General features: G+C 39.5%; 1 protein-coding gene across 2 annotated transcripts in view; it reads right to left on the bottom strand.

Moving 5' to 3' along the window:
- SCAMP1 (secretory carrier membrane protein 1) overlaps positions 1 to 23,848 on the bottom strand; it is a 43,278-nt gene that overhangs the window by 12,948 nt on the left and 6,482 nt on the right. For both annotated transcript variants that reach the window (XM_053931954.1, XM_053931955.1), the window contains exons 2-5: positions 16,328 to 16,405; positions 7,490 to 7,588; positions 7,118 to 7,229; positions 1,450 to 1,578 (exon numbers count right to left, since the gene is read on the bottom strand). In XM_053931954.1, coding sequence (XP_053787929.1) covers positions 1,450 to 1,578; positions 7,118 to 7,229; positions 7,490 to 7,588; positions 16,328 to 16,405 — 418 coding nt within the window. The remainder of the gene's footprint in view (positions 1 to 1,449; positions 1,579 to 7,117; positions 7,230 to 7,489; positions 7,589 to 16,327; positions 16,406 to 23,848) is intronic.

Below are 23,848 nucleotides of genomic sequence, written 5' to 3'. Positions count from 1 at the left end.
GGGATGGGGTTCTCTACCCAATCTTTTTTATCTTTCTTTTTTAACCGTGAAATAGATTTTGTCTTTCTTTTCCTTTACTATGCCCTATTCCTGCCTTCCTGCATAATACATATAAGTCAGCACTACAGCTAAAGAACAAGAAGTGCAAGAAGACTTGGTTGAAACCTCAGTCTACCTAAAAGATCAGCAGTCATGTCAGTATAAAAGCACAGCTCCTATATATTTTGAAATAATATAATATTGCTTCTTCCTTTACTTGTTGCCATAAAAAGGAAAATTAAGAAGAGTATTAATATTCCAATTCTAATTGCCCAACTTCACCTCATATTTGAAGCATATGCATTTTCAGAATTCAGTCCTGCAAATGGCCAGAATTGATAACCATCCTAAAATTCTGAGTATTTCACCTTAGATTTCATATACATCTCAATTATCTGTCAATTTTATGAGAGTGACCAGTCATACTCTCTGTAGTTGCTTATCTGAAGATTAACGATCTAGCAATGAATACAGAAAGCTGTAGATTATGATGAAATGGAATTGATTTGATTCAATGCTGTCTGCTCATTTGAGGTGTTTCAGTTACATGGCTCAGTCACAGCAATAACATTAGCAGAGTAATATGTAAAATTATGGAGATTTCCTAACTACATCTTAAACTATGAAAAAAAGTTCAGAAAACATCTGAAATCCACATTTTCTTAGGAAGGCTGAAAATATATTAAAGGCACCAAAGCTTCTAAATCTTGCAATTTCATCAGAGTCAGAGTATTTATTAGGCTTGTATCAATGACAGTGGCCAAGGCAGAAGAAACAAGAATGGCATCTGCACATTTCTTCAATCCAGCATTTCTCCAGTAAAAACACAGCCCCCCAGTGAGGGCAAAATTAATCCTACGAACATGGTGTAGAGCAATCTTTGCCTACAAAGGATAGTTTTAACATGGACTGATTCTTCAGCTAATTGACACTATTTCATAAATAGGGTAAAATTATATTAAGCCTTTTCTATAGATTAAAGCTATATTAAACTATATAAAATTATGTCTATTAAAGCAAATGTTTATTATACATCTTGAACTCAAAAGTCTATTAACATTAGTTGTGAGATTTATTCCTTAACATATAAGTTGATTTTTAAACCAGTAAAATTATTTCTAAGTTAATAAATGGTCAAAGTTCATTTTACAACTGGAGAAACTTAAACCAGACAATTGCAATAAATTAGAACCAAATTGCCCTAGGATAATCCTCCTTTTCTTCTGTGGAAGCTTTTATGATGTAATTCAATACGTTTAAAAAAGAAGTTAACATAAAATTTTTTTTTCAGTATTTGGCTTCTGGATTTAAAATAATTCTTCATTACAGATGCTCCAAAAACCAAAGTAGCAGGTATATATTAATAAGTTTAAATAGGCATGTTATTTTTCTTAGAAAGAAAATACTTACACATCCACAAATAGTACATAATCTTTACTGTCTTCTGGAATTCTACAGGAATGTCTACTGAAAAATCCTGGTAAAAACAAGGACCTACAGGAAAATTCTCAGGGAGAGGTGGCCAGTTATTTTTTCTACCTGCAAAATAGAAAATAAAGGAAAGAAAAAGGTATTTATAATGTAGTTTCAGTCTCTGTATACTTGAAAGAGATACTTGTTTGAACTGTTTCATGCATGAGTTTCTCAAGTGAGAGAACATGGGCTACCAAAACCCAAGAGTTTTAAGAGCAATCCTCAACATAAACTTCAGAAACTAAATACATTTAAGTGTAGCCAGGTCAAGGAAAGTACAATCGTTTATCTACATAAAAGACATCTGACAGAGTAAGCATCTGACATTTCCTAAAAAGTAAGAGAATTTTTCACAAAACAGATATGGACAAAAAAACAATTTCTGAAAATTCCTTGGCTTTTAAATTACTATTTCCCTGAAGTCCCATCACACTCACATAGTCTGTTGAACACAGATAGGGGACTAAAAAGCATTCTTCATTTTCATAATCTTGATATTTTTAGTGTCAAAGTATCTCTAGTTTCCAATATGGTTTCCTGTCAAAACTTACCTAAAAGGCAGTAGTCTCAAGAAAGACAGTTACTGAAATGGTCTGTAAGTACATTTTTCTAACAAGAATATGCCCTACAGCATCACTGTATTTTGATACAGGTGTGTGACAGAGTGAGGACACTGCAAAGGACACAGGATCAGACACTCAGATTTCCTGAATGCTTATCTGATCAGAGGCTAGAATTTACACTCTGCTGAACATAAGTCATACCAAGCACAGACTCAGTGATTCAGTTGAGACAATCATTGCAACAAACCTTTGCCATAGCATTTCAAACTCTGAATGCAAGAGATATATTAATCACCATGTGACCAAATGAAGTAATTGAAATAGGAAGCAACACACTTTTGTTAGGTCAAATGCAATGCTGCTTGGAACCTGAGCAGAGAAGGCCAAAGGCATCAAGCTGAGGTGACGTACCAGCTCAAAGATCTTCCACTGTAGTAAATTAAGACAACATATGACAACAATGTCCTAGATGCGCAGCCAGCATCTTAAGGCAAATGAACGCAAATAGCTAGAGAATTCCAAAAGACCCTGTTCTCCAATCAAGACCATTGTATGGTGTTTTCAAAGGAGTCCAAATTAGTGTGCAAGTCCCTGGGATCCAGAAATGCAATTCACAGAATAGCTGAAAATTGTGCCAGAGAAGGTTCACAATGGACATCAGGAAGCATTTCCTTACCAAGAAAATGGTCAAACACTAGAATGGGTTTCCTAGAGGAGTGGTCAACATCCTCAGCCTGTCAGTGTTTCAGAGCATATGAACAATGCCCATAATAACATGCTTTAACTTATTTGTACTGAAGTGGACAGGCAGTTGGACTATATGGCCATTGTCAGTCAGGAGGGCAGCAGCAGCAACCAAAGTTTTGGGGGTGATTTTCAGGGGTGAGATCAAGCTGTCCAGAGGTTTCTTGAACTCAGGGATGCCTGAACAGCAGCCCAAAGGCCTGTCAGGACCCAGAAGTTCTCACTAACCAGTCAGGAGTGGAGTGAGCATTACGAGGAGCAGTGTGGGAGATTTAATCAGCTTTAGGGAGCATGAGTGACCAGAACATGGTGCATCAAAAAGATGTAGTGTGGCCATTTGTGCAGCAGGGCAAGCAGGGAAGGTGCTGCAATCCACAAGTAGGTCCATGCCTCAGGTAAGTGCTAAGTGCTCTAGGTCTCTGCCATAATGGTGGGCACTTGTCTCAGAATCAAAACAAATGTGGCTACTGAGACAGCCCCAGAGAAGTCCGACTGATACATCCACTGAGGGAACTGGTAAGGAAAGACACATGAGTACAGGTGGTAGCTTGCAATGGATGCACTGATACTTCTACTGGAAAAAAGGCTTGTACCTGCACGAAATGTGCACAGTTTGATGAACTACTGCAGAAGGTGGACAAATTGCAACAGGCTGTGCAGTGTTAAAGGGACTGAAACAGAGATAGAGAAATGGCTTCAAAACCATACACCTACAATGGACATCACTGAGTGTAAGACACCTTAGATCCTGGGGACCCACAAGTACAGAACTCAAGTCCAACCTCTATCCTCCAACATCCACACCAAAACAGATATGATGCTTTAAAGGCTTTAGATGTCCATTATCAAGTCCAACAAGAAACATCTGGACCAGCAGCACATAGTCACTACTGTAAGAAGAAACACTGAGTAACTGTGGTGAGTGACTCTCTTAGGGTTCCTAAGACACCATCTACCAGCCCAATTGAGAGTTACAAGAGACAATGCTACCTACCAGGGACTAAGATCCATAATGCTGCCAAGAGGGTAGCCCAATTTGTCAAGAGCATGGACCACGGCCCACTATTCCTTTCTCACATGGGTACAAATGATACCACAAGCCAAAAAATAGGCAGGATCGAGTAAGACTATAAAGCATTGGCAAGACAAGTGACAAACACTGGTGCCCAAATCATCTTCTCATATATCTTCCTGGTCACAGTAACAGGGACAGCCAGAAGCAGCCACAATGTGCAGGTCAACATCTGGCTTCCTGGCCACCATCAAGGTTTTGGCTTTTATAACAATGGGTTTTGCTTAAATGATTGTGGCCTGTTAGGGAGGAATGAGACCCACCTGTTTAAAAAAGGGCAAGAGAATCTTTGGCAGGGTGCTGGCCAATTTGGTGAGATGGACTTTAGAATACAGGACTCAGGGGGGGTAGGGTCCAAAGTAGCTATGATCATTCTATTGCTTCCTTCTAGGGACGAGGTCATGTCAACCAGTGCATCAACAGATGTCCCTTGACTGCTTCTCAAGATGAGAATCACAGGGCTAACGATATCAAGGGTGTTCATGGCTACAATGAATCCTGTTACACTCTATCTACAGAACCTGGATGCTTGATTACCTCTCTGAAGTTGCCTGTATACACACAGCAGCATGGGGAATAAGCAAGAACGGGAAATCTATGTGTAGCTGCAAGGCAATCACCTCATTGCAATTACAGAGATATGGCAGAATAGCTCACATGACTGGAATGATGTCATGCATGGCTGTGAATTTTTTAGAAAGGACAGGTCAGAGAGGCAAGGTGATAGAGTTGTTCTTCATGTAAGAAAGCAACTGAATTGTATCAAGCTCTATTCAAGGGCACACAAATGAGTTGACAGTTTATGGGTAAGAATTAGGCTAATATGGTTCATATGTTGTCTTAATTTACTACAGTGGAAGATCTTTGAGCTGGTACGTCACCTCAGCTTGATGCCTTTGGCCTTCTCTGCTCAGGTTCCAAGCAGCATTGCATTTGACCTAACAAAAGTGTGCTGCTTCCTATTTCAATTACTTCATTTGGTCACATGGTGATTAATATATCTCTTGCATTCAGAGTTTGAAATGCTATGGCAAAGGTTTGTTGCAGTGATTGTCTCAACTGAAGCTCTATTCAGGGGCAGACAAATGAGTTGACAGTTTATGGGTAAGAATTAGGCTAATATGGGTGATACTGTTGTGAGTGCTTTCTTGTAGGCCACCTGATGAGCAGGAAGAAGTTGATGAGGCTTTCTATGGACAGCTGGCAATAGCCTTACCTCCATAGGCCCTGATTTTCCTGGGGACTTCAATAATCCTGGTATTTGCAGGACAACATGGCCCAGCACACATGGTCCAGGAAATTCCTAAAGATCACTGAAGACAATTTTTTGATGCATGCAGTATAACAGCCAATGAAGATACGTTGCTGGACTATTATCTTGGGGTGATTTTAGAATGATACTCTACACCCTCATCATATGCCTTATTCCCAGAAATAGCTGCTGTAGCTTTAAGATAAATCGGGGGAGGGGTGAGGAACCTTGGGCTCCTGCATGGGTTTTATTCAAAGCCTCTCTCCAGAGTGTGCAGCTGTGGTGCGGGCCACCTGAAGGCTCTGCTGCCTTTGAGCTGGACCTTGGTGGGCTGGAGAGGTGGACAGAGAGAATCCAAATGAGGTTCTACAAGGGCAAGTGCAGGGTCCTGCACCTGGGGAGGAATAACCCCAAGTACCAGCACAGGCTGGGGCTGCCCCACTAAAGAGCAGCTCTGTGGAGAAGGACCTGGGAGTCTTGGTGGATCACAAGGTGACAATGAGCCAGCAGTGTGGCCTTGTGGCCAGGAGGCCCAGTGGGATCCTGGGCTCCACTGGGAAGAGTGTGGCCAGCAGGTCAAGGGAGCTGATCCTCCCCCTCTACTGGGCCCTGGTGAGGGCACATCTGGAGTGCTGTGTCCAGTTCTGGGCTCCTCAGTGCCAGAGAGACAAGGAGCTCCTGGAGAGTGTCCAGCAAAGGGTCACAGAGATGATGAGGGGTTTGGAACATCTCTCTTACGAGGAGAGACTGAGAGAGCTGGGCCTGTTTAGTCTAGAGAAGACTGAGAGGAGATTGCATCAATGCATATAAATATTTGAAAGGTGGGTGCCAAGAGGATGGTGTCAGACTTTTCAGAGATGCCCAGATACTGGACAAGAAGCAATGGCAATAAACTAAAACACAGGAAGTTTCACTTAACGTGAGGAAGAACTTCTTTACATTGAGAGCACTTGACTGAGCTTTGTTGAGTGTCCCTCTCTGGAGACCCTTCAAAACCCACCTGGATACATTCCTGTTCTTGTATCACCTGCTCCAGGTGACCCTGCCATGGATGAGATGACCTCCAGAGTCCCCTTCCAACACAATTCCAATCACTATTCTGTGATTCATTGTATGTTCCTTCTAACTGAAAATATTTTATTCTATTCTACAAAATCCCCTGACAACTCAAATTACTAAGGAATTATGCAATTTGGAATTGTAACACCGCATATTAAAAAAAAAGACCAGCATGTGTGAAAATAAAACATAACTGTAGATAAAAGTGAAATGACCAGATAAGTCAACTTTATACACAGTGGTTTGCTTTGTTGGGTTTTGGGGTTCTTTTGAACTTTAATCTGAAGTTCTTCCTTTTGAAAAGGAATATTCCCACAGATGTACTTGTAGCAAAGCATCTTCAGTTAAGAGGATGTAAATCTTCTCACACGTGTGAAATTGCTGTAAAAAACGGTTGATTTTGCACAGCACGGAGTTTGTGGCAAATAAAAAAATCCAATAAAAGATTAATAACAGAAGAGATCTTTCTGCTTATTTGTGTAGAATACTATGTTTGTAACACAGCAAAAGAAATAAAATGTTTCAAACCAGAAAAGTTCTCATACAGCTGTAAATGCAGACAAATGAGAAATCAAAGAGATGTTACTTTAAGGAGTTAGTTTTACTTCATCTCAAAATGCTCCATTTTTATTCAGTAGTGTAATTCAGATACTAATCTCAAATAAAAATAGAGGAGAATAATAGATAGAAGAGAATAACATGCTACAGAGGCCACATTTAAAGTTTTTTCACTGAAAATCTGAAAGGACAGCACAGTTTATTCACTGTATTCATCTTCTCAAGGGAGATAAAATTCCTTTTCCTGAAGACATTACAAAAATCCCTCTTCCATCTGCTTCACAATGTTACTGTAAAATTAGAAGTTTCTAAGGAAAGTGACATATCTGAAATTTAAAGTATATTTTTCATGCGTACCCCCTTGCTGATTGAGACTCTGCATTTCCCTTTCTCTGCGATCTAGTTCGGCTGCTTTTCTTTCCAGTTCTTCTTGACGCTTTAGCAGTTCTGCCTGGGCCAAGGCATGCTCCTGAACAAAACAAACATCACCAGATATTGACAAAAAGTATAAACATGGCATAAATATTCCAAGTCTTTTCACTATAATTAAGCACCTCCATTTATGAAGATTGACCCAATATAGCACAAATTCACATATTAACTATTACTTAAAGGCAGTATTAATTTTAATTTGGAAAGCAATACTTACTTACAAAATACATTATTCCAGAAGCATATTTAAATAATTATTATTAAAAGGAAAATCATGCCTAAAAGTTGCAGACAAACCTTTGCTATTTGCGTGTAGGAAGATGGTTCTTCTGTTGGTTTCATTATTGCTGGCTGGGTACTGGGTACATTAGGCATTTTCACATTTCCAGGTGGAGGCTAAGAAAACAAAAGACGATTATAGAGAAATATTTTCCTATTCTGAAAAATTTCTGTTCATTATATCTGTAAGAACCAATTTAGATGCTTTAAAGGAAGTGCTACTGATATAAATTGAAAACTTGATATGCTGCTTGCAATATTTACAATCTTTAGAAAAAAGACATCAAATGAGTTCTGTGGTGCAGGTCATCTTGCACTACTTTCAATTAACACTCAAAGATGTTAGGAATTCAGTAAATGTAAATGGAATTTTAATTTTGTTCAGACATGAATAGTAATACAGCCAGTAACTGTTTCAGAGGATTGCAGCATTTAGGAGTCATCATTCATACTCTGAAAGACAATATAATTTATTAATAATGTCTTCCAGAGCCTTCTACTTAACAAAGGCTTATATCACTCAGCTAACTAGAGAAGTAATAACATATGAAACATTCAAATTAAAGATCCATTACTTGACTATTTCACCAATTTTTGCTAGGTATCATTCCAGAATTTCTGCTAGGTTGATACATGTGTTAAGAATATAATGCTAGCAAAAGTTGCATTTCAGCAAAAGTTGCATTTCAGTCATTGTATTCAGAAGATACACACTGTTGCTGAAATACAGTAGTATTTCTTTCATTAAGTACAGAAAAGGTGCATGGTTTTGATACTACTTTGTTTTCATACTTAGCTTCATAATGTGTGCACAGGGAAACAAAATTGTAGTGATCAAAACAATCTTAAATGCTAGAAGTTCAGTATGGCTTTAATGTGTTTTCCCAGAGTACTAGTCAAAGATCACAGCAATGCACAATAGGCATAGGTATTAAAAATTATCTATGATAGATGAAGAACCTAGTGAAGAAAGCATCATGATCATAGAGCAATTCAAGCTAAAGGGGACCTATAAGGATCATGGAGCCCAACTCCCAGCTTAAGTAGGTTAAGCAGGACTTTCCCCTCATGGACCAGTTCTGGCTCTGACTAATGACTGTATTGTCTCTCCAGTGTTTTGCCCTTGCTCACAGAATAACCTCCATAATTCTACCAGGCACTGAAGTGAAACTTACTGGCCTGTAATTACCAAAGTCTTCCCTCTTAGTCTTACTGAGAACTGGGACAACATTTGCCAGATTCCAGTCAACTGGTACCTTTTCAGACTTCTATGATGACTGAAAAATAATATGGAGAGGACCCATGATAATGATCAACCAGCTCTTTTAGTACACTGGTATGAATTCCATCAGGCTCCATTGACTTATGTGCATTCAGTTGGAGCAGTAAATCTTGAACAACTTCAGAGTTTACAAAGCCTTCAAGTCACAGGACTACAAGGGCCCCTGGGCCCATCAGTGTTACAGATAGAGGTAAAAAAGGCAAAAAACATCTCTGCTCTGTCCAGACCCCTAATTGTGAGGTGACTGATTGTGGATACCAGCCTGGTCAGGGAGAGAGAAATGGCAATCATTTCTCACAGTGGCTTGCGAGAATTTTTAGGGAGTTGTAGGAATGTGGTAATTTGTTAGTCTAAACAATCTGCAGGTAGTGTTTTTCCACCTTGCTTTTCTGTTCCTCTCAAGGACAGTGTGTGAGAAAGATGTTTTTATTAACTAACCAATCAAATAGAATGTATTGTATTGGTCTATTTAAGCCAAAGTTTCCTTTCCATAAAGGCTTCCTTTTCTTCCTTTTTATGCTGTGTCTTCCTCTGTTCTTGTGTCATTCTTGGCGCAAGGGTGACAACTGACCTCATCAAGTAATGGACCGATATTATCTCTGAACATCCTTTTGCTGCCGACCTTTTTAAAAGGCCATTTTGTCATCCAGAGTGCTGTCCAGCTTGGATGCTCATCAAGCTTTAAAACACACAAACCTCCTGCCTGCAGCGGCAAACAGCAACTCTGCAAACCCTCCTGTGTTATCTGTCCTTGTTTTCAATGTCCAAACACCTCCCATTTCAATGTCCAAACACCTCCCATTTTTATTTAAGTTCTAGAAAAATATCCCTGCTCAGCCAAGTTGGCCTTCTGACTCACTTCCTTGAATTACAATACTTTTAAATTGCTTGCTCTTGAGCTCTTAAAAGATGGCTCTTTAAAAAATTTTCATCATGCTTTTTAAACTCAGTTTGCTCTAAGTCTTCCTGCCAAACTAAAGTACTTATTTTTATAACCCTAATCAAAGCTGAGAAGCAAAAAGAATATCACAGCTACTTACAATGAAACAAACAGAAGTATTCAAATGCCTTGGAAAATCATTTAGCTCTCAAAATAATGTTCAGCAAAAAGCCCTGCAAAACATAGCTGCACAATCTGGAATTTTCCTAGAAGTGAAGAGTACTGAAGTTGCATCAGTATACTCTCAAGCTCTAGCATTGTGCACACAACCTGGGTTGCATCCAAAGAAGCTTAACCAGAAGTGGCCCATGTCAGGGGAAGCAAATCTGCTCCTCCTCTTTCCTATTGTGATACCCCAACTGGATTACTACATCTAGCTCTGGGACCCCCACACTCAGAAGACCATGGGTACAGTGAGTTCAGAGGAAGGATACCAAGATGGCCAGAGGAATGGGGCACCTCTCCTGTGAGGACAGGTTGAGAGTTGGGTTTTTTCAGCCTGGAGAAGAAAAGGCTCTGGGAAGACTTTATAGAACCTTCCAGTATCTGAAAGAGAGCTTGAGCTGGGTGTGTCTTGAGATAAACCTAGAACAAACAAGGTCCCTGGGCTTCTAAACATTCACAACCTATGAATTCATTCTCCATGGGCTTTTATACCTTCAGAACCTATGAACACATTCTCCACATGTTCTTTATGCACCCTGCATATGCCTTTTGGTCCCATATGATTTTTGATGAGGGCCTACTACTTCTTTATGGAATTCTTTATGTGTAGCTGTTTTTATCTGCACAGATTGCCGCTTCACTTGGCAGTTGCAGCTTCTTAATCATTCAGCTTGCATTTTTCTTAGAGGCTCCCTTCACAAAATTAATTAACAATTAAAGAACTAGCTCACCTTCCCAAAGTGAAAGTTGGTAGTTTGCTGCCTAAGGTTTCAGCAATAGTCAGTTTAAAAACAATGAGAATACAGTTTAAAAAATTAATTTAAGAAAACTTGTTTTCAACAGCTGACTGGAGATAGGTGTTCAAAAGAAGTTCTCTCTTGAATTGATTCCCTTAAACAGGTGAAGTTTATTTACTTGGGACAGGTTAAAACTTCCAGAAGAAGCCAGGAGTGGATGATCAGTTTGATTTCTTACAGACTTCGGTGTTTTTCTGCTGTGTTTAGATACAAGATGGAAGGATAGGGAGCTATCCAGGAATTTGCTGGACAAAAAGAAAGTCCATTGAAATACATCTCTTGAAACAACAACAGAAAAATCCAACTCCACTAATGATTTTATCCCAATTTTTTAATACAGCAATTTGAAATTGGGTGCTATATGCATTACTATGTATAGATATTGTCTTACGTTGGAAGATGTAGCTGGGGGTGTGTATTCTATCACCATCTGTTAGAGGTGGGGCAGTTATCTTCTGAAGAAGATATCTCCAGGGAGATATCTTTTGTTAATGGGCCACTGGGTGCCACTGCATGACTGATAAAATTACATCATCCCATTGGGAGATGCTCCACCCTGGGGGAGGAGCCAAGCATTCCTACCTGGATATAATCTGATATTGGAACACCACAGATGGGCTTTTCCCATTGGATTCCCAGAGGAGCAGATGTCTTCTCCACTGGATTCTCAGAGGAAGACCGGGCCCATCTCCACCACCATGGGACTTTCAGAGGAAATCTACACCTTTCTACAGGATCACTGCTTCAAGAGAACCACAACTGTCACTCCAGGAGGACTGCAGCCAACATTCAATCAGACTGATATCAACAGCCTGACCCACAGAGTGTCAGTTCATATTTTGACTCTGTCAGTGTTGTTTTGTATTACTGCATTTTTTATTTTATTTTTATTTTCTTCCCTAATAAAGAACTGTTATTCCTACTCCCATATCTTTGCCTGAGAGCCCCATAATTTCAAAATTATTATAATTCAGAGGGAGGGGCTTTACATTTCCCATTTCAGGGAAGGCTTCTGCCTTCCTTAGCAAACACCTGTCTTTTCAAACCAAGACAGTTATATATGGCTGTATAGGCATATCTATATACAAAGAGTGCTCAAAAAAGTTCAGAACATAGAAGCAGGAAGAAATTAAAAGTTTTAGCATAATTTCATTAAATGATGATGCAGAAATACTAATTGTATCATCTAATCTTCATTGCTGATCTTCAGAAACATGACAAAAGAGACAATATAATCTCCATGGTGACTATTTGAGCTGGAGACAAAACCACTGAAGATCAGTCAAGGATATTTAATATGACTTTTACACCATTCCCTAAATTTTTTGTTGTATTTTTGTTTAACAATGAAAAATAAGATAGATTTTGAAATCTGATAAACATAAAGGGAAAAAACCCTAACAAAACAGATTTCTCATGTTAGATACTAAGGTGGTGACATCTGCAACCTAAAATCTCCCTTGCCTACTTGCTCTTCTCTATATGTCTTACATGTTACCTTCCTACCACTGAAGGTGAAGGACAAAAAAAAGTCAAGGCACAAAAATACCAGAAGACAGTAAACAAAATTAAGAATACTGAGAAAAAGCAGAATTTACTTTTTTTTTTTTCCTGTCCCATTCTGTATCCAAAAAAAAAAGACTGGTAGAAAGTACCTCACTTGACAAAGGGAGCACAACTGAGATCATGTACCAAATATTAGAATTCAGTTTGAAATCACTTTCTCACAGAATAATCATCCATTGAAATCCATCTGGATTTGAAATGGAGAAATATTTTTGCACTCTAGCATACTTCATTAACCTCCATTTGGTGAGAATGGGGAAAGAATCACAAACACCGGGCTGGAAGAAGACCTCAAGGAACATCTAGTCTAACTTTTTTTAGTAAAAGTACAGTCTAAACAATACGGCCTAGCACTCTGTCCAGCTCCAGCTGAATGCTGAAGAATCCGACTCTTCCCTGGGGAGATCAGTCGAGGCAAGTTGTTGATCAGCTTGTTCTCATCGTGAAATACTTTGCTCTTGTGTCCAATGAATGTCCCCAGCAGTAATTTTTACCCATCACCTGTCATCTTTCGCATGTGACCTCTTGTAAAAGTGGAGTCTCCATCTTCCCTGTATGCGCCTGGCTCTCAGTGGCCACAGGATGGAGGTTCGCTGGCTCGCTGTCCCGCTTGTGGCCACAGGGCAGACACGCGAGTGGCCGCCCCCGAGTCTCTGCCGAGACTGTTGCGGGTGGCGGTGATTGCTGCGGCGTGGGTAGCACTGCAGAGGCACAGAGCACGAGAAAACCGAGGCAAAGGAATAAAGGAAGGACACTTGTCTGAATCTCCAAATATTCAATGTCAAAGTCAGGGCAGAGCAAGTGACAAACCTGAACCTCAAGGGGCTACTTTTGAAGGGTAGGGGGAACACGGGGAGGACACAACTTTTGACCAATAGGAGGGCATTAGGGGAGGGGTGCAGGGTAAGGGCTCCCCAGTAGAAGCCAACACAGGGAGGGAGCAAACCTGACAACCCAATTCTGCTTTGAGGAAGGGATGAAAGACAGGGAACACTTCAGAACCAAAGGAGTGTGCTATCTTTGACAGACAGGGGTAAGACAAGGGAACAAGGGGGGTATACAGGTGGATTGACATGTGGATTAACATACATTTTGGCAGGGAAAACTGTGGTAAACAACTCAGGACTGACCCATTAGGGAAGCCAAATGGGGTACATAGAATGAACCACTACAAACTTATAACAAGGAATATTAAAACATACTACAGAAGAACAAACTGTAAAATAACAGACTACCACATCTGTAGCCAACTTTTAGAGGCTGGAATATTGAGTTATGGTCTTCCCTAAGACTTCATTTCTCAAAACTGAACAGACACAGTTTCCTTAGTCGTTTCTCGTATGTCAGGCTTCCCAGGCCTTTGATTGTCTTTGTGGCCCTTCTCTGGATCCTCTCAGCCTGTCCATATCTTTTTTGTACAGACAGGATCAAAACTGAATGCTTTGTTAATTCTAGAGTCTGCAAGATACCATCTTGCTACAACCACTATAAATCCAGAAATTGACTCCCACCAAAACTACTTGGATGCTTTTGCTGTGAGCAGTACTCAAAACAGAGTGATTCTATCCCTATCTGATGGACATCAGACAGGGATATTGACAGACACTTGGGTATTTCCCCAAGTCTAAAATTCACAGACCCTGCTTCTACCTCTCTTTATCCAGTCTATAAAGGCATTCACTTCCAGGATCTCTTCAATTACTCCTCTTGCACATATTTTTTTGTACACATATAGTATGCTCATCTCTTGCATACAAAGCAGTTAGGGAAAGAGACCTGAGCACTTGGAGTTGTGAGTATATCCTCAGGTACTTAGGTACACTCCTTCAAATGCATATAATTACAGAAGAAATACTCGTATGTTCAGGATCCACAAGACAGAGAGGAAGGGGAATAACAGGTAAAGGTTGATTGTTACTGAAAGCTTTATTTTTTAAGTCTTGCTCTTATCAAGAAAACCTGTCTAAGTTCTTTGCAGAGAAGTGTTCATTCAGTGGATAATTTTTATTAATCCATAAATATGTCACAGATTATAAACTGAATCATAGTGCATTATAGATCTGACCATTGACTTAGATTTCCTTCATCATCCCAGCTTTTTGAGTAACATCTCTAACAAACAATTAGAATTTTTTATCCAAGCACATCTGACTGTTCAAAGCCAGATAATCTTAGCCATATGCTTCCATTCTCTTTTTCCCACAAAGCTGCATGTTAAAATAAGTACAGAAATAATAAAAGTCAGAGTAGCTCGAGATCATATTTTTGCAAAACGAGATCTACTTTCTTCATGACCTATGGTCAATACAAAGCAATTTTAAAAGTCTTCAAGATGAAACAAAATCTAACATAATTCCTGATATTGTGACCTAGGAGAAAATTTTGGAGACTTACTTAACATTGTTGCTAGCTGTAAATATTCTGCCTTAAACAGCTGATCCAACGCATATCCAAAACCAAGCTTCTTCCACATAGAATTTTAAAACTGTGCGAAACCTTACTGTTTTATTGCTATGAGAATCTGCTCTCCCTGCTCGCATTATTTCCCACAGTGTTGCTCAAGTTATAAACACTGACAGTTGCAATGGTCTGAAAACAACATCTGGTCATGACAACCACATCCAGCTCTTAAGTAGGTTTTGGGGGAGACAGACAACAGTACCCAAGGGCTGATCTGAGCAATGCACCTACCTAACCATAGTGCTAATAAAGACTTGACTCAAACCAAGTTTGGAAGAAACTAACTTCTGTAATTGGTATGCAAATATAACCATAAATCAATCATCTTACTTCATAAATAATGCACAGCCCAGGGCCCCTTGAGCTCTCCCACACAGCAATGGGCTGCACAGCAGGACCCCCCCTTGCATAGGGACACATCTCAGCATTACTCCTCAAGGCGGAGAAAGTCTTGCCACAACAGATTTTCAGTAATTGACACTAAACTTTGAAATCTTAGCTAAGTGATAGAAAGGACTGATTGTGCACATTTAGTCCTTTAGATGTATATCATTGACAAAATCTGGGACTAAGTCTGGATCCACACATACCAAACCTCCCCCGCCTCAGGAAGGAGTCCAGAATTCAATGGGACCCTTTCTGAACCTCGTGACTAAACAGGAAGGCCTTCTTGACAGCTTTTTCTGACCATGTCCTCTGGGCAGCAATCAAATGTACCTCACCATCGGATCTTGTTAAAGCACTTTACCACCACATTTGCATTTGCTATACAACTTTGTTAAAATGCTGGTTTATATCAATTAACATAAGCTCCTTCTCTCTCACAAGTGAATTTCTGTTGTTCCATCCATGGCTTTGCAAATAGTCAAATATGAACACTCCCTAACAACACTACCAGATTTTTCATAAAAGATAAGACTGCATTTTAAAATACAGTATTTAAATGTTTATAAATTATATTGACAGACAATAACCAACCACACATTTTGATAATCTTGCACGAGATCTTCGTTATCAAAAGCAGCCACTGAAAAATGCAGTTACAGTATGAATTTACTACCCTATTTCTTGTATTCCTCCCCACAATGGAAAAGAAAAGCACAAGGTATACTGAAACTATATAAATTAGAGGCATAAAACAACTGTTTCTCTAACATAATTTTTTCCTTTCACTACTGTGCCACTATACAAAGCCTGTGGACCGTTAATTCAAACACAATGTTTTCCTATTCTGAACAGCATTTTCATTAAGTGAAATGGAAATCAAAAGCAAAAACCTGGTAAGAGTGCCACACTCATAAACTCCAAAGCTAGTGAAATGCAGAAAACCCCAAGGACAGACTATCAGAAGGTTGAAAAAACAGGAAAAATAATTTAGTAAAAACTATCATAAGTTAGTAGAAACAGGAAAAAAGCTCAGTTCTGTTTTGGTCCCCTTTCAGAGGGCCAGTCTTCCTTAACAAGTCAAAGCTCTCTGAAATCAACCTTGCCAATGCATCCTCCAAATACTTAATGGAGCTATCCTTACACATCTTCCACTACTTCTAGCTAGCCCATTATACATTTGAGAACATCAGTCCCAATTCTGAAAACAAAACCTCACAAATGAAAGATTAACAGCATGATTAAGAAATAAATGTGCTTACTGTTCTTGAATCAGAGAATGGATTGTACTCATCAAGCCCTGGAGGAACGTTTCTTGTCACTTGTGTAACAGAAGGATCCTAGAAGAGGAAAACAGTTGTGTAAATCTATGCACATGCATATAATCAGAAAAGCAACACTCATATCATTATATCATATAAAAGTCAGATTTTCTTTCAAAGTAAAAAAGGTTTGCTTTCACTGAAGAAGTTTGTAAACATCTACCTCTTTATCTCCAAACTAACATCATTTCATTCTGAGCTTCTTATAAACCTAGATTAACACAGAATAACAGAAACCCCATCTGTCATATATTTAATTTATAAGGAAAAAAAGCTCTCATGAAAGAAGGGAAAAAACTTCTATCCTGCTATGTTGACCAGGTGTGGACTCCATGCCTATACACTTGAAAAGCACAAGAGAAGAAAAGAGCTTTTGTAACCCTTGGACCTCCCTACCCAGAAGTATATTCAACCCCATCAAGAACATAGAAAGCATTTAATAAAAATGAAGCTGAAAAAATGGGGTCCCATAATGCCAAAAGCACTTTGGATTCAGCTTCTACTTGAACTAGTAAAATTAAGGAAAGAAGTTTAATTTTTTTTCTACCTCAATTTTGCTGTATAATTATACAGTAAAAAAGACTGCTCAAAATTTAGCTTGAGAAAATGATTTCAGGAATTAAACATTGCTCTGTGCTACTGACAGGGAGGCTTTGTTCTGCAGAAGAGCAGAAGTGCCTACCACAATGGAACACACCAACTCAGGCACATGGAGGACAGGCAGGTGATTGAGGACATCAGTGACAAGTGTCCCTCAAGGATCTGTATTGGGACTAGTGTTATTTAATATCTTCATTAATGACACAGACAAATTGAGTGCACTCTGAGCTAATCTGCAAATCACCCCAAGCTGAGTGGTGCAGCTGTCACAGCTGAAGGATGGCATGCCATCCAAAAGGACCTGGACAAGCTCTAGGAGAGGGCCCATGGGAATCTCATGAGGTTTAACAAGGTCATGTGCAAAGTGCTACACCTGGGTCAGAGCAACCCTGGTAGCAGCACAGGCTGGGGATGGGCAGATCACAGCAGCCCTGCCCAGAAGGACTTGGGGGTGCTGGGGGATGAGAGGCTGGACCTGACCCAGCCATGGCACTCACAGCCCAGAAAGCCACACGTGTCCTGGGCTGCATCCAGAGCAGTGTGGGCAGCAGGGCCAGGGAGGGGATTCTGCCCCTCTGCTCTGCTGAGACCCCACCTGCAGTGCTGCATCAGCTCTGGGGTCCCAGCACAGGAAGGACATGGACCTGCTGGAGGGAGTCCAGAGGAGGCCAGAGAGATGATCAGAGGGATGGAACACCTCTCCTATGAAGATGGGCTGAGAGAATTGGGAATTTTCAGCCTGGAAAATAGATGGTTTAAGGGTAACCTAATTGTGGCCTTCCAGTACCTGAAGGGAACCTACAAGAAAGATGGAGAGAGACTTTTCACAACAGCATGTAGTGACAGGAATAAGCACATGGATTCAAACTGAAAGAGAGTAGTTTTAGATTAGATATTGTGAAGGAATTCTTTACTGTGAGGGTGGTGAGACACTGTTACAGATTGCCCAAGGAAGTTGTGGATACCCCATCCCCAGAAGTGATCAAGGCCAGGCTGGATGGAGCTCTGGGCAACCTGGTCTAGTGGAAGGTGACCCTGCCTATGGCTGGAGGGATGGCACTATATAATCTTTAAGGTCCCTTCCAACCCAAGCTGTTCTATGATTCTATTACTGTTGGGGAAGATGAAATAGCAAGGCCCTATAAATATGATGGCCTGGCAAAAGAATCAGAGAATACAGATATCGAGATGAAAACAAGGTTTGAAATACCAAACCTTAATCACTGAGCATCCCGAAAACAATAATACAGCCAAGCTGAAAGCAATCCCCCCTTTCTGATAGATCCTAAGGTCAAATGGAATGTCCTGTCTCACCCCCCAATGTGTGGTTCATCCCATACCTGTAACCCTCCCCTGAAGTATCCGATGTCTGTAACCCCATTGGCCCAAGTCCTGTCCCAGCCCACCTTGAAGCCCCCTGATAAGGTGTGGCCGAGGGACCAGACGCTCTCTCTTGGACCCTCCTGCTGGGATGCCCACCTGGCACACTCTCTCTCTCTCTCTCTCTCTCTCCCACCTGCTCTCCCCGGGCCTGCCACGAGTTGCGGCTGGGCCCTTCATCCTTTACAATAAACCCTATGCTCTAAAGACCGGGCCTCAGAGATCCTTCGCCACCACCCATCCAAACCGTCCTGGAGCCCAGCAGTCCCCGCAGAGCTCTGGGCAACCTGGTCTAGTGGAAGGTGACCCTGCCTATGGCTGGAGGGATGGCACTATATAATCTTTAAGGTCCCTTCCAACCCAAGCTGTTCTATGATTCTATTACATAAATACTTTTTTTTTTAAACAAAAGTGACTTAAGTGATTTACTTTTAAAAAAAGTGACTTAATCTACACTTAAATAAATACAGCAATTATAAGCCAAATAAAATAAAAATCAAATTTAAATGCAGTCTTGCTTTCTTAGAATAATCATCTATTATGGCCTTAGCTCAGTCTTGCTAAGGAAGGAAATTTATCTGCAGATGCAGGAAGAAGACTTTCTTAATGGCTGCAGTCAACTTATTTACAGCTAGGAGGAAAAAAAAAAAAAAAAAAAAAAAACACACACACAAAAACCAGGGCAGAACACCAATCAGTTCTAAAATTCTAAGGAACAGAGCAAATGAGAACAAGTCTGTTTATTCCAGTAGCTATACTCACAAAATTGCTCATATAAGGCAATTTTAAAAGTTTGCTACAAAAAAACTTAAGAAAAATCATTGCCTCAAAAATAAAAAAAAATTACATGTTGTCTATTTCTTATGTACATAAGCATACTTAAAACACCCTCTCGTCACAAACCACTTTTCATTAAAGCATACATTTAGCTCCAGAACAGTATTCCAACAGTCACTGAACAAGAATCACCCTTTCTAAAGATGCATACAAAATAATATTAAATGCAATTCAATATCAGCTTTCTTAAAGTTGACTCATCTTTAATTAGTTGTTTTAAAATAGCCATGCTGGTGAGGCTCCCTCACAAGCCTGCCACAGTTACCAAGCTAGAATCAAATACATTGTTACAACTAAAATATCTTCAGGTCTTCCACAAAATGGTAAACTAATCAATTGTTACTATGTTATTTGCTAAAACGGCCAACACAAAACACTGGGCAGATGAACAACAAAAAAGAGGGAAAACACTGCGTGGTGAGTATATTTCTTGGCCAAATTCAACCAGAAATTACTTGAAATGTTGAATAGAAAAGTAGATTAAAAATATGAGAATAATTAAATATAACATTTGAAGTACACATTGGTTTACCAGCCTCATCAGTACAAGATCAAAAAAGATGAAGTTAAAACAAATTTAATACAAATAAGACAATTTCAAAATTCAATAAACAGAACAGTAGAAAGCTGAAAAGCTTGTATACAGCTGAAAACTTTTTATCTTATTATGGTATGTCTACTGTAGCCAGCAGCAAAGCCCTGAAACTAGTTGCTCACTCACTGCTCTCTGCAGTGGGATACTGGAGAGAAACAAAAAGGAAAAAGCAAATAAAACTTGTGGTTGTTAAGAAAACAGACAGTTTAAAGGTGGGAGGGGAGAAGAGAAGGTAGAGGCAAAAAAAACCACAACAAAACCCCACAAGTCACATAAAGGCAATTGCTCACCACCTCCCACCAACAGACACATGTCCATTCAGCTTCTGAGCAATGGCTGCTTGGAACAGCTCCTCCACCTACTACCACCACGGCCAGCGTTGCTGCCAAGCACGATGTAATGCAGCATGCAAGATCCCTCTGGTCACCTGGGGTCAGCGGTCCTGCCTGTGCCTCCTCCCAGCCTCTTGCCCAAGTCTATTCCCTGAAGGGAAGCAAGAGTGTGAAACAAAGGTGGTCTTGATCCTGTGCAAGCACTGCACAGCAACGTGCAAGCACATCAGTGCCTTCCCAGCACTGTTTTGGTCACAAATCTGAAACAGCACAAGAGGAACTGCTATGAAAAAAATTAACTCCATCCCAGTCAGGCCTAGTACACTTATTCCAGTCTTTACATGTTAATGTCAATTAGCAGAGCATAAAACACTTTGTTTATGCTTTCAGTGTGATACCCCTTTCAGAAATGCTCTCATATAATTAATTCCTTCTTCCACAGAAAAATGTTCAAGTACAGACTGTAGTAGCTTGTGGCAGCAGTGCCGATCATGATCCAGGGAGGCCAGCAGCAGCAGGGAAAACAGACAAGACAAGTCTCTGTTGTTTAGCAGGGGAGTCCATTTTATACTTCCCCCCTGCCCCCCGGCCCCTGCCCTGTGCCGGGGGCAGTAGGGGGCAGAGGCCCAAGAGCCTGAGAAAAGCCCAGAGAGCTGAGAGGGTACAGACCAAGGGCCGTGGGGTTTTATCAGGTGTCCCATGGGAGGAGTCTTAAAATCAGATTACAGCTTCTTCAGAACGGGATGGCTCAGCAATAGACACGTGCAACTTGTGATCGCTAACCATCAGCCACACAGTGAAACGGCAGGTCTGATTACTATGACTTGAATAGCACTTAGGATTTTAGGTTGAATTAGCTGCTTTAAAAGCATATTTCAACACTTCAAACTTGTGTTTGAAGAGTGCACTACTAACCAAATAACTGAACCTAATTGTGCCTGCAAACCATAAATTCAATTATTTGAATAACTACAGTATCAGACTCATTAGACACCCACTGAACAGCAGCCATTTCCAAAAAGCATGAAACAATGGTCAAGTCAAATTCAGAAGAGCGACCTTTATTCAGAAATATGATATACAAACAAAAATAAATATCTGATGAAAGAAAGCCTTTTTTTTCTTCAAGTGTTTTCAAGAAGACCAGGGTCAAAAACTCTTCAGATCTCCATGTAATCTACTGTGACATTCCAACACTAACAAATGAAACAGAACATATCCTGAGACAACAAGGTGTACTAGAGCAACAGTCTTAGCACTGAAAAATAAGTTCAACACTTAAATACACAAAGTGATTAGAGCAAGAAGCCCTTTATCAAAAGTCCACTGCCATTCTGAATTAACAATTGCTACACCTCTGCCAAATATTGCTGTTGTTTGCTGAAGTAGCAGCAGCTCTAAAAAAATCTGAATGACCCAGAGGACATTCAATAATAGCTCTATTTCTTACTTTACCCAGTAAAGGAAGAAAATTACAGTTGTATTGAAATACAAAAATTAAATTCCATCACTGCAAATAGCATTGAAATTCTGCATTCAGAAAACTTGAATTACACAGTTTAGACTTCAATAGAAGTTTGTGACATAGAAAGACTCAAGTAAACCATCACAGGAAAAGAGGAATGCCACTCCACAGCTAAAGGAGGCAAGTACCAGCCTGGAAATTCATATCTCTCCTGCAACTCATTCACTGCTAGAACTGTCCTCAGCTCTTCACAGTCAGGGTGCCCAAATATAGGTGCTATTCTAATTGTTCTGAACACCTACAGTGCATCAAATGACTGATACCAACAGGAGCTACACTTCATATTTCAAAACACTACTTAAAATATTTCTGAAGAGATTAGACATTACATCCCACAAAACACAAAGAATTGTTTTGAACCATTTACCATACACTCATTGCATCTCATTTTAAAAATGGAGCAAATGCCAACTCATCTAAACACAAAGATGAAATTTGTGAAGCACTCATATTCACTGTTGCAGAATAAAAAAAAATCCATTGGATTTAGAAATTGTTCAGGGTTTGAATAATGAATACAACCACTAAATGTTGTGTAGGATAAGAAGTGGCCTTTAAATGAATACTATCAAATTTCTATTTTGCATAGCATGCATAATCTACTGGTTAAAAACAGTAAAAACTAATATTCCAAGGAATAAGTGAATCTATGCCGTGATAATTTATTTTCTGTATCTCATATTCCACCCAGCCTTATCTCACCCAAACTCCTGCCAGTTCAAACCTGGAGCTTCTGATCTTTTTATTTAACTATTAGTCATACAATCACAGAACAGAATTAAAAACAGACTGTTTTTCATATCCAGCTATTGTAGCCATTGATGCATTTAAGTCACACAGTCATTTCAGAAGACATTTCAAGATCTGAATTAGTTTAGGAAACTGAAGTTCTAAGAAAGTAGCACAACTTAATGTAGCCATTTTCCACCTAAATCTTTCCTTTTACCTGCTTCTTGCAGTCTCTCTCCTGTACCATCAATCTCAAAAGGAAATATTAACACACTTTTTTTTTTAATCCAAATAAGACAGGTACAAGCAGCAACCTATTTTTTATGCTAAGAATGGAAAAGTCATAAAAAACACCCCAACAAACAGTATCACAAATTGACAAAACAAGCACAGAAAAAGCAACACATTTATATTTCATACTGGCAAGAGCACCTACAGAACTATTAAAAGCATCTTCTGTGCCAAGGTAACAAATTATGCTCACATCACTCAGAGATAGATAAAATTAATTGAATACCCAGAGGGCATGCAAACAATTAACTACAAACAAAAATGTTTAAAACAGAGCAGAATAATCCATTCTATTTGATCTTTTACAGCTTTTTAAAACACAGAATTGAAGGGACTAGACCTCTGTTGTCTAGGAGACCAAAACTAGTCATCAGCTACCAATTTCACTAACACAGAAGACACTACCAAATTAAAGACTGAAGAAGTAAATATATCTGTAACAATGGTTGGAATTACTCTTCACTGGATATGGGTCCAGAATTGTTCCACCACAGTAAACAATTTCTATAAAATACATCATATAGTAATAATCTGAAAAACACCATCAGCTAAGCTTATATTGTTAGTTCTGATTTTAAGTGAAGGGAATGTAGTGAACTAGGAATCAGCCCGTCCAAACTGTCATTCATATTGCTGAAAAAACTTTTCACTTTGAGGGATACCTACTCTTCTACCAAAAGACAAAAGCATTCATTTTTGCAGTTTAGTCCCAAGGACTAGCAGGGAAATAAAAGCAGTATTTTATTGCAGAAGTCAGGAAATGGAATTTATTAACACTAAGCACTGATTTGGATAGAGATTATAATGCTTTTACAACACATCAGCAATTGAAAACAATTTCAAATAAAAATCACTGAAGCTACACAGAACCAATAAAACAGTTGGAAAGTAAGATTTAAGTAAGAATTCATCCTGAAGTTTTGTGGATTTTGACTCTGGGGGTGGGAAGAGGTTATAGTAACAGTAAGAGCTGTACTTGCTCTCTGTGAAGTACTCCTTAAGACAATACCACTGTGTCAGAAAATTAAGTGTTAATTTCTGTTGCAAAAATGCAACACAAAATGCCTAAAACTGTTGGTCTGACTTCTTTGATTTCTTGACCAAAGAGAAAATTATCCATCACACTTTTCATAAAGAGGTTCTGGAGTGTTTCTTCATCCCATAAGACTGCC

The sequence above is a fragment of the Vidua chalybeata genome, chromosome Z, assembly GCF_026979565.1.
Source record: "Vidua chalybeata isolate OUT-0048 chromosome Z, bVidCha1 merged haplotype, whole genome shotgun sequence".
Classification (NCBI taxonomy): domain Eukaryota; kingdom Metazoa; phylum Chordata; class Aves; order Passeriformes; family Viduidae; genus Vidua; species Vidua chalybeata.
The sequence above is the reverse complement of the archived record's forward strand: the minus strand, read 5'-3'. Positions and strand labels throughout refer to the sequence as shown.